Consider the following 13,383-nt stretch of genomic DNA (forward strand, 5'->3'; position numbering starts at 1 on the left):
ATGTCTAGCTGCTCCAGTGAAGTTGATGTGGTTTGTATTTCAAATTGAAAAAAAAATGTGTCCTTGTTCTTTTCATTGTGCTCTATTTCTTTTCTAAATTGAATTTAATTTCAAGCAGAGATCATAAGTGTTTAGTTCTTGATAGTGATCTAAAAGCTGCTGTGAACATTCATGTACAAGTTTTTTTGTGAACAGATACTAACATTTCTTTTGGGTAAATGCTCAGGAATTGAATTGCTTGGTCATATGGTTGATGTAATTATAACTTTGAGAATCTGCCAAATGGTTTTTTAGAATGTTTATGGTCTTGTACATTCTGTCATGTTGTATGCTTCTTGATCCCTGAAGTTGAATAAAAATATATTTTAAGCTATATATAATTTGGCTTAACAGAAAACACATTAATTACATAAAGGTGTAGGTATTACTGCCACCTAAGTGGGAAAGGCAATTTTTTAACTTATATCAGTCCTAACACTTTTTATCTTTGGAGATAATGTTAACTGCCTACAAAGACTCCATTTTTTTTCTGACATAATTATGTGAAAGCACTTGGGAAAGCATAAGGCACAATACAGGGTAAGATGCTATGTTTTTATAGGTACTAATCTATAATAATTCCATATTATTTTGGTTATATCTTTTGAAACAGACATGCATAGCTTTAAAGTATGCTTATTTTAAAATTATTCCTATAGTTCATTCTTAGAATAAAGTTATTAAATGAAATTTAATGGTTATCTATTTATTTAAAACATTCCAAAAACATTTTAAGGTGCTTTAGATATTAATTTATCAAGAAAAAGGTAAAGAGATTCAGAAGTTCAAATTGGTACTTACTAACTTGTCATAGGAAATACAGTCAATATTACAATAACTATGTGTAGTGTCAGGTGGGTATTACAAATATCAGGCTGAATACTTTGTAAAGTATGTGATTGTCTAATCACTATACTGTATACCTGAAACTAATACAAAGTGATATTAAATATAAACTACTTGAAACAATAATTAAATTAAAAAGTGCTTCTGGAAAGAAAAAAACCTTGCTAAAATTATGTAGAAATACCTAGAATTGAAGATATTTTACTAGCAATAATTAACTTATGTGCTGTCGAATAAAACAAATGGTTTTTAATCAGGAAAATAAGGATTTAATAAAAAGTTTTTTTAAAAAGAAATAGGTACTTAAGTGTTTACTATTTTGTCCACAGAGTGGCACTGTTGGATGGTTTAAAAATAAAAAACCATGTAACATGGTTCTTTGTGGTTAGAAATATTTGCTGTTATAGTAGTTCTGGTGCCAAATTACTAGAAAACTAGTCTTTCTACCCTGAGGTACACAAGAGGCTGAGCTTGATAGAAATAATGTCTTAAGTGTAGTTGGGTTAATGAGAAAAAAGTTTTGCAAGTACATATTTTCTTGTAGTCATAACATTTACTTACAATGGTCAAAGGTCCTTTAATGCCACAGATAGGATTTTGGAGTTTCTTGAAAATGGAATTGAAGCCCTCAATTTTTCTTTCATTTCCATCTTTCATGTTTACTTTTAATTTATTAATAAATCTTCCTTAGGTAAAAACTCGAATAACTACTTGTGATGATGATAATGACATTCTTTATGCATATCAATCAAAGGCTGGATATGCCAATGTAAGTAATAATTGCCGTTTGCCAAATATAACACAACCATTTTAAAGACAAATATTTAAATTCTTCATATACTGCAGACAACCTCCAAACCACACTTAAGAAAATACTACTCACTCCTAAATTTGTCTGCCTCCTGTCATTAGACAATAAGCATTTAACAATTTCACTTCCTTCTTTTTCTTATATAGTAGGAAATTGAGAGCAATACTGATTTTCAGTAGAAAACTCTAAATGTAGGTCCTTCTGATATAATAAATTATTTCCTTATTCCCTCTCTTAATTAGTAGTAATCATTTCTATTATATTAATGTGTGTTTTTCTTTTATTTCAATTCTGCTTTATATTAAGACTTCTGAAATTCTAAATAGTTGGTGAAAAGTAAAAACAATTTAATTAAATAAAGTGTTTTTTATCCTTTATATTCAGTTTGGCTCTTACAGAAATAAATAATACTTAACATTTAAAATCTTAGCAGCAAGGTGTTCAGTCTAACACATCCTATGAAGAGCAACAAAAAACAATTGTGGATATCCTGAATCGTTGCAAGGTACACGAGTTCTGTCTGTCAAATGTAGTTTTTTAAAGTATTAAGCTGAAGTTTTCTTTATCTCGTATAAAGTATATAATTAGTTGAAATTTTACTGTATTAAATTGTGACTATCATCCCATTGTTATCATTTTTAACAATTTCTAGTTCAAATAGCATCTGTAGGTGAAAATTTTGAAATACCAATATGTAGATTTTATAGCTTTTTGAAAAAAGCCCTTAATTGATCAAATGTAGTTATGTCTCATCTAGATTCTAGATTATTCAATATTTAATTTCTCCAACATGCTCTTTCTAAGGAAATGGGCTGATTTGGATGAAGTTTAAAATATGCCTAAATGCATTTCAATGCAAACTATACGGCAGCCTACTTATTTTACAAGAGTATATCTTACATAGTTTTGAGGGGATTTTGTAAAAATTAGCATGTTTGTAGAGATTGATAAATATATGTAATTATCAAGGATTTTGTGAGCTGTATACTCTAGAGGTAATATACATTTATAAAAAATAAATGTTTCTTAACATACCAAGTGTCTTTAATAAAATGAGTTAACATACTTTGAAAAGTAAAGAATATTTATGTGAGTGTTATTTTTATTATTGAGAACAGAAGTAGAATGCTTATAGGGGACATAGGTTCTGGTTTTGAACAGAGCTATCCCTGGCATTCCTTACATAAGTATCCATGATGACCTAGGTCAGTGGTCAGCAAACTGCAGCTCGCGAGCCACATGTGGCATTAGAAGAAGTTTAAATTAAAAAAATTTGGCTCTCAAAAGAAATTTCAATCGTTGTACTGTTGATATTTGGCTCTGTTGACTAATGAGTTTGCCAACCATTAGGTGGACAGTGCTCTGCCAGGGCCTTCTGAGCAATTGTGCAGGATGTGGTGGGATGTAGCATCCAGGACAAGAGATGCTCAGGTCACAGTCACAGGCCTGGAATGGGCCATAGGGACCTACTCTATTTCGCTTAGTGGGCCAGCTCTCTCCTTTCTTCAACTCCTTCCCTTCCCAGTCTAGACCACATGGTGCAGCACTTCCAGCTTTTCTTTTTTATCCTTTCCCATCATCCTCTTCAGTAAAACCCCCAGCCCTGTCCACTGCCTAGTGATCCTTCAGCAGCTCTCTAGTCAGCTCCTTCTTCAATCCCCCCAAAGCTCCAGGCACCCCAATATTTGCCTCTTGTTTAATGGAGAAAATGGAGGGCATGGAGCAGAAATCCCTTCCAAGTTCTAATTCCTCTCCCCACAACCAACAAACTTTGCTGGGATCCATTCCTCTTCTGGTGTCTTCCTCTGTAAGGCTAACACCTCTGCTGGTTTCCTCTGACCCTCTTTCCCTGTGTTCAGACACCTGCCTTAGTGGGCCATCCCTCTCCCTCCTGTATCTTCAGCCTCTGTGTCTATCACTCAGCTTCTTCTCCCACAGTTTACAAAATGACTTTGTTTAGCCTTCTATCCCTCTTTTGCTATCATCCTTCCTTTCTCCTTCCTGTAATAACCCAGCTCTTTGAATGTCAGTTATGTTTACTATCTAAACATCTGACTTCCTGTTTTCTCTCTGGGTATTTTTTAATACACTATTCTTTCTGCTCTGTATGCCCTTCCATGCATCTCTACCAACATGGGTTAGGTCTTGCTCTTCTGTGTACTCTTAGCCTCCTGTTCTTACCTGTGCCATAATAATCATAATAGTAATATTAATATGAATAGATGATTGAGCGTCATTGGACCAATCATCAGGTAGCATTATTATGTTAGTATGAACATAATACCATAGAACCTTATTTTTTCAAGAGAACTCAGAGATATTTTTATCCCGATTCTATACATGAGGAAAGTGAAGCACAGAGAAGTGAAGTAACTTCACCAAGGTCACAGAGCTAATAAGTGTCAGAACTCATATTTAGATTCAACCTTGTTTCCCCTAGAGCCTGCACTGCTTACCTATAGGTCAATCAATGGGTCTCACACTTGATCAGAAACAGAGTGACCTGGGGGCTTGTGCGAACACACATTGCTGCCCCAACTCTGAGTTGTTAGGTGTGGAGTAGGGCAATTTGCATTTCCAGTAAGCGAGTATTGATGCTGCTGGTCCACGGTCCACACTTTGAGAACCTCTTCTCCAGGCTGCTACTCAGTTTCTCTGTTGAAAGCATCTCTTTACTTTTCTCTCTCTCTCCAGCTAAAACGGGAGTTCCTTAGGACAGGAGTTGTTTGTTTGTTTTTTCTTAATGACCATGTTTCTAGCATCTAGCAAAGTAGTTCTGACAGGTGGTAGGCCCTCAATAAATGTTTATTGGAATGAGTGAATGAGGAAATGGCTCTGGCCTTTTTAAGTGTATTTTTTGCCTGAATGAAAGTGTTTTTTTTTTTGCCTGAATGAAATTTCTGTGTATTCAAAATTTCTCAGGTTCTGTTTGTGACATACTTGCTTGGCATATAGGGATGTGTATTCACAGATCGTTAACTGTATGTCATTAATTGTTGATTGCATGATTTAAAAATGCTTTGAAGGCAAAAGTCACATCTGATATATTTGGCTCACTGTTCCTTCCAGACTAAAATGCTCACTGCCTATTAGTTCACATCATCATATGGAAAGAGGTCTTTGACTTTTCAGCAGAATTGAACATTTCTTTCCTAAAATAGTACCTTCCTTGATGTAAAATGAGTCGATCGTAAATGTGATGGGTTATAGGAATTGTGCTACATTTACTTCAGAATTGATGCTTCTGAAAATGCCTATATGACATGAAGTAGTTGCATAGGAGGTTGGCACTCCTTATGTCAGCCAGCTGGGAACTATGTCACCAACAACTAGGCATCAATTGGAAAGCAAGACATTTCTGGTGGTTTGTGAACTTTCTTTTATTGTAGCAGTCAAACTTTGGCTTAATAGTATTTTCTTATATGTTAACTTTTCTTTTAACATAGAACCTACTAATAAATTGTATTATTATAGATCATCCAAGATGCTATTCAAAACCTGGATAAGAAGTTTAAAACCATTAATGGAAAGGTTTCAAAAATTTACCGTTTTCGTACAAAATTAATCTGGCAAAATCGCGTAAGTGTCATAAAAATATTTTCACAACCATAATAAACCTATGGTTGCTGAAATTGCCTGTCAGAAGTGAGAGAGAACTAATAAGTGTGAGATTGCAAGGATGATCCATACTTGTAGCAACAGTTGGGAGGAGACTGAACTTCTAGGAAGAATGCTGAAGTTTAGGTTTAAAAAATGTATGAACAATGGGTATTTTTATGTTTGTAACCAGAATGTACAAACTGCAATTAAAAGGTGGGGTTGAAGAGGAATAAAACTCATATAATCAAATAGAACATTATTTTTAATAATAGAATGCAATGTTGAATGGATAATAAATATTAATGTCTTTACTACTTATTTTATTTACTTTTTACTCACAATTGGTTTATTATGCTGGGTTTGTGTCATTTCAGAAGCCACTTGGATATGCATACAAACATTATACTTACCTGCTTTCTAGAAAGGTCAAACTACAGAAAAAGAAGAAGGATGTGACTCCTCCCGCTTCATACTCTTATACAGAAAGTTATAGCCCAACTACACCAGTAAAAAGGCCCAGAAATGATTCCCAGAGCAACATGGTAGGAACATATTACCCATCACAGGATTCCATGATCCATGATAATGAGGATCAAGAGATGCGCCTTAGCCAGAGTCCAACATTCCCTCCCTACACACAGGAAGATTCAGTACATTACATTTCCGATGAGCGAATGGAGCGCCCCCCTTATTTGGCCTCCTTTGACAATCAAGGACACAGCTCCACCTGTGTCTTCTCAGCTGCCCAAGCTTCCACATCAGTACCTGCTGCTGTGCTGGAGCAAGGTAAATCCAGTGTGGCATACAACTCTGAGATGATGGCTTACCCAACTTTGCTGGAAAAGAATAGCCTGGGCCGTAACTTCTCATCTTCCTGCATCGCCCGTGAGTGTGAAAAGACACATATTACAAGTAGCACTATTTAGCCTATATTCCTCAACATACTTGGTGCAAGCTAGTGGAAGCTGTTCATTTCCTATTTGAGGGCTGGTTTAGATGACTAACATTTATTAAGTGTCTTTTATGTATCAGACACCACTAATCAACTGACATGCCTCTTCACTAATACTCAATGATCCCATTGTGAGTATTTTTACCTTTTGTTTTTCTTTACCTTTTTCCAGGGTAAATATTCAGAATGCTCTTGAAATGGCCAGAGCCAGGGTGATAGGAAAGAAAAGATACATCTTTGGCTAATTCACACATAAGAAAGATCAAAATTGTATTGATGGTCTTTGGTTAGAGAAACAAATCTTCCTAGAGAATTACAAAACCCACTTTTGTTATCACACACTATAGAGATTTGAGTGTTCTGGTTGAGAAAATGAATATGTGTAGACACAGAGAAATTTCACCATGACTTAGTGAACATCACAGCTAAAACTTATTGAGGTATGAGCACTGCAGTTGTTTAATGTCTTTGTTATTTTTCAGCATATAAACCTTCAATCAAAATAGCTATTGCAGTGTAGTTAAACTCAAAAGAAGTACTGAATATAGTGTTGAAGTTACTTCTGACCTAGCTAAGAATAAAATCATCTTGCTTTCTTCAAAATTCATATAAGACTTGAGAGACAGAATTTAAAGAGTAAAATAATGCTTAAAATATCTATAGTGAATATATAGGAAGGATTCAGTAAAGAACTAATTTGGTTCTCAAAGATAATGGTGTTTTTGAAATTCATTTACTAAAGTGAATAACTTTAAGAAATTATAAAGCTTAATTTGGGGGATTTCCATTGTATTCAGCTAGTAAAATAAACGTAATCTAGATAGATCAGTAAGAGATAAATTCATTGAAATACTTAGATAATAATAGGTTAGCTTAAATTAACTTATTTAACCCAAGTAATAGATATTTTGCTACATTTGCCTGTGGCCAGAGACCTCAGATTGCTCAGTCTGTTTTATGAGTTTTGAAGCTTTACAGTAACTTCGGAAGCTGCTGTTGTTGTTCATAGGCAGTCAGATGGGACGCTCATGGGTACCCATCTTCACATCATCTTTATCTAAGCTTTCACTGGATTTTGTACTTGGAGTCTTGGGTCCTCGCCAGGGTACCTAACAGATGGTTCCAGGAGTAAGGCCATTACTCCCTACCTAACATCTCTTCTTTCAGGGTAATGATCAACTCAAGTATGATTTGTCCTTTTCTCCCCATTGAAGCTGCAGTTTCATCAGTTGGAACTGCCCCGTATGTGCTAAAACAAGACTTCCCTGATGACCCTGCAACTTGGAAAGTAGAGGAAGTGATCCTGTTTCTACAGCATATAGATCCTGAGTCATTCACCCCCATTGCCGACACCTTCAGGCAACACGTAATGTATCTTTTGATCCAGTTTTCCTGCCTCTGAATGACCTCTGTGCAGGCTCTTCAATTTGATACTGATTAGTGTGGATTGTAAGGGAACTGCATGTGTGAGAAAGATTACCTTGCTCAAAGTTAGATCCTTAAGTGGTAGAAGTTGGATCTGTATTTTAAATGGATACCTGAGTACCTAAAATATTACAAGTCTTTAAGTTCTCAAGATGATTCAGCATGGTCACTCTCAGGTATCTTCTCCTTTGTAATGATAGCTACAACACCAAACAAGGGTGTCCTCCTTGTTATGATGCCCATTTACAGTTTGCATTGATGCTGCCATACTCATATTCCCAGTCATTCTTAAAAAGTTAATGATCATCTGAAATTTATTTCTGCCCTTCATAGCTTTTATTCTTTTTGTCATAGCTATGCAGTATTTTATTCAACATACAGTATTTAAAATTAGGTAGTTTGACACTTAGGACATTTTTAGGATATTGGGTTAGATATAATTATTCTTAAAATTTGAAGTAAATTTGTAAGGGATCAAATGATGCTTCAGCTATACAAATTATATCTTTAATAGTTTTCATAAAGCAGATGCATGTTCAGAGAATATACAACTGCAATGAGCTGCTCTCTAATTGATGTTACATATTCTTCTATATAAAGAAACTAGAAGCCTGGTGCATGAAAATTCATGCATTGGAGGGCAGGGGGTCCCTCAGCCTAGCCTGCCCCCTCTCACAGTCTGGGAGCCCTCAGGGGTGGGAGGCGACCCAGCGATCAGGGAAAGGTGATGCCCCCATCACACCTCTGCTGTTGCCACTGCTGGCTGCACAAGCCTTGGCCGGCCCTGGTTACCAGAGCCTCGGGTGGACTTGGGTGGCTGGGCAGCTGACATCTGAGGCTTGCCTGTGCCTCAGGCCAGCCCTAGGTGGCTGGGCAGCTGACATCCAAGGCTTGCCTGCACCTCGGGCTGGCCCTGGGCAGCTGGGGGGCTGAGGGCGGGTCCGGCTGCACCATGCGTCTGCTGCCCCATGCCCAGTGGGGCTGAAAGGACTGGGGAACTCTGGCGGGGCTGAGGGGACTGGGTGATGCCATCTTATGGCTATGGATGCCACCATCTTTGTGACCGTGTGATGGTCAATTTGCATATTACCTCTTTATTAGATAGGATGACTTTCCTGATAAAATATGAAAGCATTATTAGTTATTCTGATTTCCTTTTTCTGTAGGACATTGATGGGATAGCTCTGCTACTGCTCCAGAGTGAAGTTATGATAAAGTATATGGGAATTAAGCTAGGAACAGCTCTGAAGTTGTGCCACTACATCGAAAAGCTTAAAACAGAAAAAGGCATTAAAGTTTGAAAAAAAAGTTTATGTAGATTTACATTAGATTTAATTCTGGAAGACCAATACCATATTGATGTAAAATCATTCCATTGCCCTTAGAAATTTTTGTGTTGTAGAAGGTTCCTCTAAAATTTTGTTACATACAGAATTGCAGAACTATATTGCAGTTCATTCTATTTCTTTAGAAATCGTTTAACACATTACTATTAGTGTATTCAAATTAATAGTTGGTTCTTTTTATTGTTATTGTATAGTTAAAAATATTCTTCATATGAGAAACACCTTTGGTTTCAGTTAATGTTTCTATATAGAGCCAAAACAGCTAAATCCCAAAGAGGAAGTATCAGGGATTGATAAGTTCTCTAATAAAATCTATGAGAAGTTCTCCTTAGAAGAGACTTCAAAGATGCACCTGTAGATATCATCTCTTTCTCAAATATTTTGTGTCTGTTATTGCAGTGTTCTGTTCGTGTTCTATATGAAAGGAAATAGCCATGTAAATTATTTCCCTTTTGTTATTATTTCTCTGTATATTGTATTTGTTTATATTTAAACAAAAAAGTACCCTTACAGGATTTTATAAAGTGTTCTTACCATGTTTTTTGATAAATTATAAGATAGAATGACTGTTTTATGCAATAGTTCTTATACTACAAGGTAGTTTGAGTGAAGTATTATTTTATTCTTCTCCATTAAATTTAACTGTTATTTTAAAACTTTAAAATATTTTGCCTAATCTTGGATATTTAACTAGCCATTTATAACTCACATTTCTCTCTGAAGTTGCCTGTGTCCAAATTTTAAAAATGCATATTCATATGGATACTGTTTTATATTTATATTTTATTCTATATATGAAGTGTGCACACAAGTGAATCTTTATGAATTTAAAATGGCATTTTCCACTTCTATATATAGTGAGATGTTTTTATTATATAATGAATATGCACTTCATTTGCCATCACAAGTACCTCTCAGCTCACTCTTCAAGGTTTCCAGGAAAGTTTTCTGTCCTGTGTAGTATATCTAGTTCATTTGCTTTCTTAGCCATTTATACTATTAAACTTTGTAAGGTTACATTAGGATGGATTTGTCATTTTGGACTTTATTTTACAAATTAGAACTTTCAAGTAAGACATGCTATTATGTTATTATTATTTTGTTATTTATTACATTTTTATATTGTATTACATTTGTTGTAATATTTATAAGCTGTAAGAATTGGTGCTAACTGTATTAGTCATTTGCTGTAAGTGCAATAAACGTTTGCCAGGGGCCAGCATGTACATTTCCTTTATAGAAAACCAAGTGTCCTTTACATTTATAAACAAATGCAATGATTTATTGGGCATATGTGATCTAAAGAGTGGTTTTATAAGTACCGCGCGCTAACCGATTGTGCCACTGGAGCTCCTAAAGAGTGGTTTTATCTTTGTTATTCCTTTTGTGTTATAGGACAAGATTATAATTTATACTTTTAATCTCTCAAATTGTTTGAGTGAAGATGCTGTGTCCAGTTGAACAGTCCTTGGGTGTTTATACAAATACTATGTTTTACAGTTCTCACTTTTATTATTTTTTATTTAACATTTTTATTCAGAAAACAGTTCTCACTTTTAAAATATAATAAAGTTAAATAGCTGCAAAAACTGGTGTCAGAGCCTTAGTTCTGATTTGCTTTCAGCTCATTACATTTATGTATGAATTGGGTATATTGAAAAAGAAGCACTCTAATAAGTTTGTGGATTTATATGTCCAAATACTTGAGTTTAACACTTGACCTCATTCTATGGGTGAACAGATTCATAAGGGCAAAGGCCTGGTCTCTTGCAGGGACCTGAAATGAGAACAGGGGAACAGTCAGAAGTTAAATCAGTGAGCTTTATCTGTGCTCAAAGCTTTGGTTACTTGCAATGAATGTTATTGATGAAGCCAGCATGCTAGAAAATGTCAGTGCCCCCAGATATTGCCTTAACTGAGTTCATCTATCTGTCTGGTGACTCTGGCTGCTCCTTTACCAGTGGGGGACAGAAGCTGCACTGCCTCTCTGCCTTCAGCTCTCCCAGCTTACATGCTTGGAAGGCCTTAGAGGCTCAGGGTTGTGGTTTTTCGCCTCCAGTATCTTGACTCAGTCCACCTGCCCCAGGAGCTGCTGCTAGGTGCCTGGGAACCCAGAAACTTCTGTCGTTGCTTCTCAGCAGCCTGTTCTATAATTCACTGGAGGCCACATGGTCATAATAGGCTCCAGGGGTGGTGCTCCAGAGACTGGAATAGGGCAGCCACTTGCTGTCTGAGACTTGGGTGATTCAAAACCACTTGTTCTTCACTGTCTGGTTTGTAAATTATTAGTTCCAAGAATAGCATGTTATGTTAGCCTCCTGTGAACTTGCCAGGCTTTTAAAATAATATTTCCTCTAGTTTTGCCTCCCAGTCCATCTTGGACACTCTGTAGCCAATAGAATTGAGCAGCTTGAGCTCTGAAGCCCTCTGGGCACATCGAGCATTTGATTTCATCTGTATGATTTCTGATGGTTGGAGTATCTTATAGGACATGTTTCAGAGAAGGATTTCCCAGACTTTTAAACCTGGCCGCCTCTGTAAGCATGAAAAAGCCATGCCCTTCTGTAATATTAGAAATTAAAAATTGAACATCACAACTGGAAAGAATGTAATTGGGAGGAAAAGCGCTGCTTTTTCAAGCAGCAGAAGGGATTGTACTCACACTTGGCTGAGGAAATGAAGTGCGTTTACATTTTGGGAGCTGTTTCCACTGTGTGATGCTGGGACTTGCTTGTATCCCTAAGTCCTCTGAGGCTGATCAGGGAATGACGGGCTCTAGGGGAGGGAAACAATGCGTGGTGGACAGTATTCTTCCACTCCCTCCTGATGCCCTCTTGTCCTGCAGCTTGATGGAATTGAACCTTGAAAGCACCTCTCCCCAGTGAGTGCAGACTCATTTCAAGCTTGCCCACACTCCTCACACACAAGAGGTGCCTCCTGAGCCACCCTGGCCACTTTCTCTCTTTTTAGAGCATCTCCTGGGCACTAGAGCATCAGAGTCTTTCCAGGTATGTTGCAAAGAGGTCTGAGATAGAAAGATGTAGCCAAGAGATCTGGGCTTAGACACATGCACCCCATAGGCCAGTTTCTGTCATCTGACTGGTCCCATTGCTTTAGCTCTCAGGGTTGAGGATCACCCATTCCCCTAGTGGTGTGAGAAGTCAGGGAGATTTGGCTAAGGAAGCAGATGGACAGGGCCAGAGATGAAAGTGTGTGCTCCTTTATTCCTGCTTTTCTAGCCCCTGGATCCATGCTGCTCCCCTTACCACATCTTGTTCACAGCTCACCCCATCATACTGAAACTCAGGAAGGCAGCTGTGTGACTTGATATTAAGGAAGAGTTTCAGTCTTCAGATAAATGTCAGCATAGATTCTGGAGTTACTAGCAGTTCACTAGTTGTGCAGACTTAGTCCCTGCCAACTTTCTGTGGAATATGACAGCCATCAGTATAGAGGTAAGGGAGAGAGAGATAGACAGACAGAGAGAAAGAGAGAGAGAGAGAAACATTGATATGAGAAAGATACATCAATTGGTTGCCTCCTACGCATTCTCTGATCGGGGCCAGGAATCTGCAACTGAGGTATGTGCTCTTGACTGGAAATGGAACCAAGACCCTTTAGTACGGGGGCTGACGCTCTAAGCACTGATCAAAACGGCCAGGAAATGTCATTACTTTTTCCTTATTATTGACCTCTGTCTCCATTTCATTCACTTTCTCTCTGGGGAAGTGGGGGAGTTTTCTAATCAGTGAATTTTGGGAGGAATAACTGGCTATTATTCTATCAGCTCTGTCATTTTCCTCTTGGGAGAAAGACTTCTGGAAGGGTGATATTTCTAGGTAGATGAGTCCAATTAACACTGGAATCTACCTGCAGACTCATTGGCCTGTCACATTGAGCTGTGTCTTCCAACTTAGCTCTAGTAAGAGGAAGATGTTATTGTAACCTCTATCTTCATTTATTTCTCAACATTTTTCAACATTTTATTTCTCAACTGGGGAAAGAGGGATGATATTTACTGGAATCTCTTTTAACATCTCAACATGCAGCATAAAGTAGGTATCAAATCTCTCTCCCTGCCTCTCTCTCTCTCAACACACACACACACACACACACACACACACACACACACACTACACCCTGACACACAGTTATCAGGTTATGTTGCTTCCTTCTCTATCACACAGCTGATTTTGCCAATACCTTTTGACATCATCTCTTCCTACATCATTTTATAAACATTAGTTACCTGTGCTCATGGTCAATAATTTCTATCTTCCCCAGGATATTATACACCATGAATCTAAAATAAATTTTTATGTTGATTAAATACATATTCAAAATTGTGGTCCTCAGGATTATAT

General features: G+C 37.0%; 1 protein-coding gene across 1 annotated transcript; it reads left to right on the plus strand.

Annotated features, from left to right (window-relative positions):
- Positions 1–8,974, plus strand: SCML1 (Scm polycomb group protein like 1). Its single transcript, XM_054714854.1, has 7 exons — positions 1–30; positions 1,577–1,654; positions 2,127–2,201; positions 5,171–5,275; positions 5,671–6,181; positions 7,463–7,614; positions 8,840–8,974. The coding sequence occupies exons 1-7, from the start codon at positions 1–3 to the stop codon at positions 8,972–8,974; spliced, it is 1,086 nt and encodes a 361-aa protein (XP_054570829.1).
- Positions 8,975–13,383: the final 4,409 nt, after the last annotated feature.

The sequence above is a fragment of the Eptesicus fuscus genome, chromosome 1, assembly GCF_027574615.1.
Source record: "Eptesicus fuscus isolate TK198812 chromosome 1, DD_ASM_mEF_20220401, whole genome shotgun sequence".
NCBI lineage: Eukaryota > Metazoa > Chordata > Mammalia > Chiroptera > Vespertilionidae > Eptesicus > Eptesicus fuscus.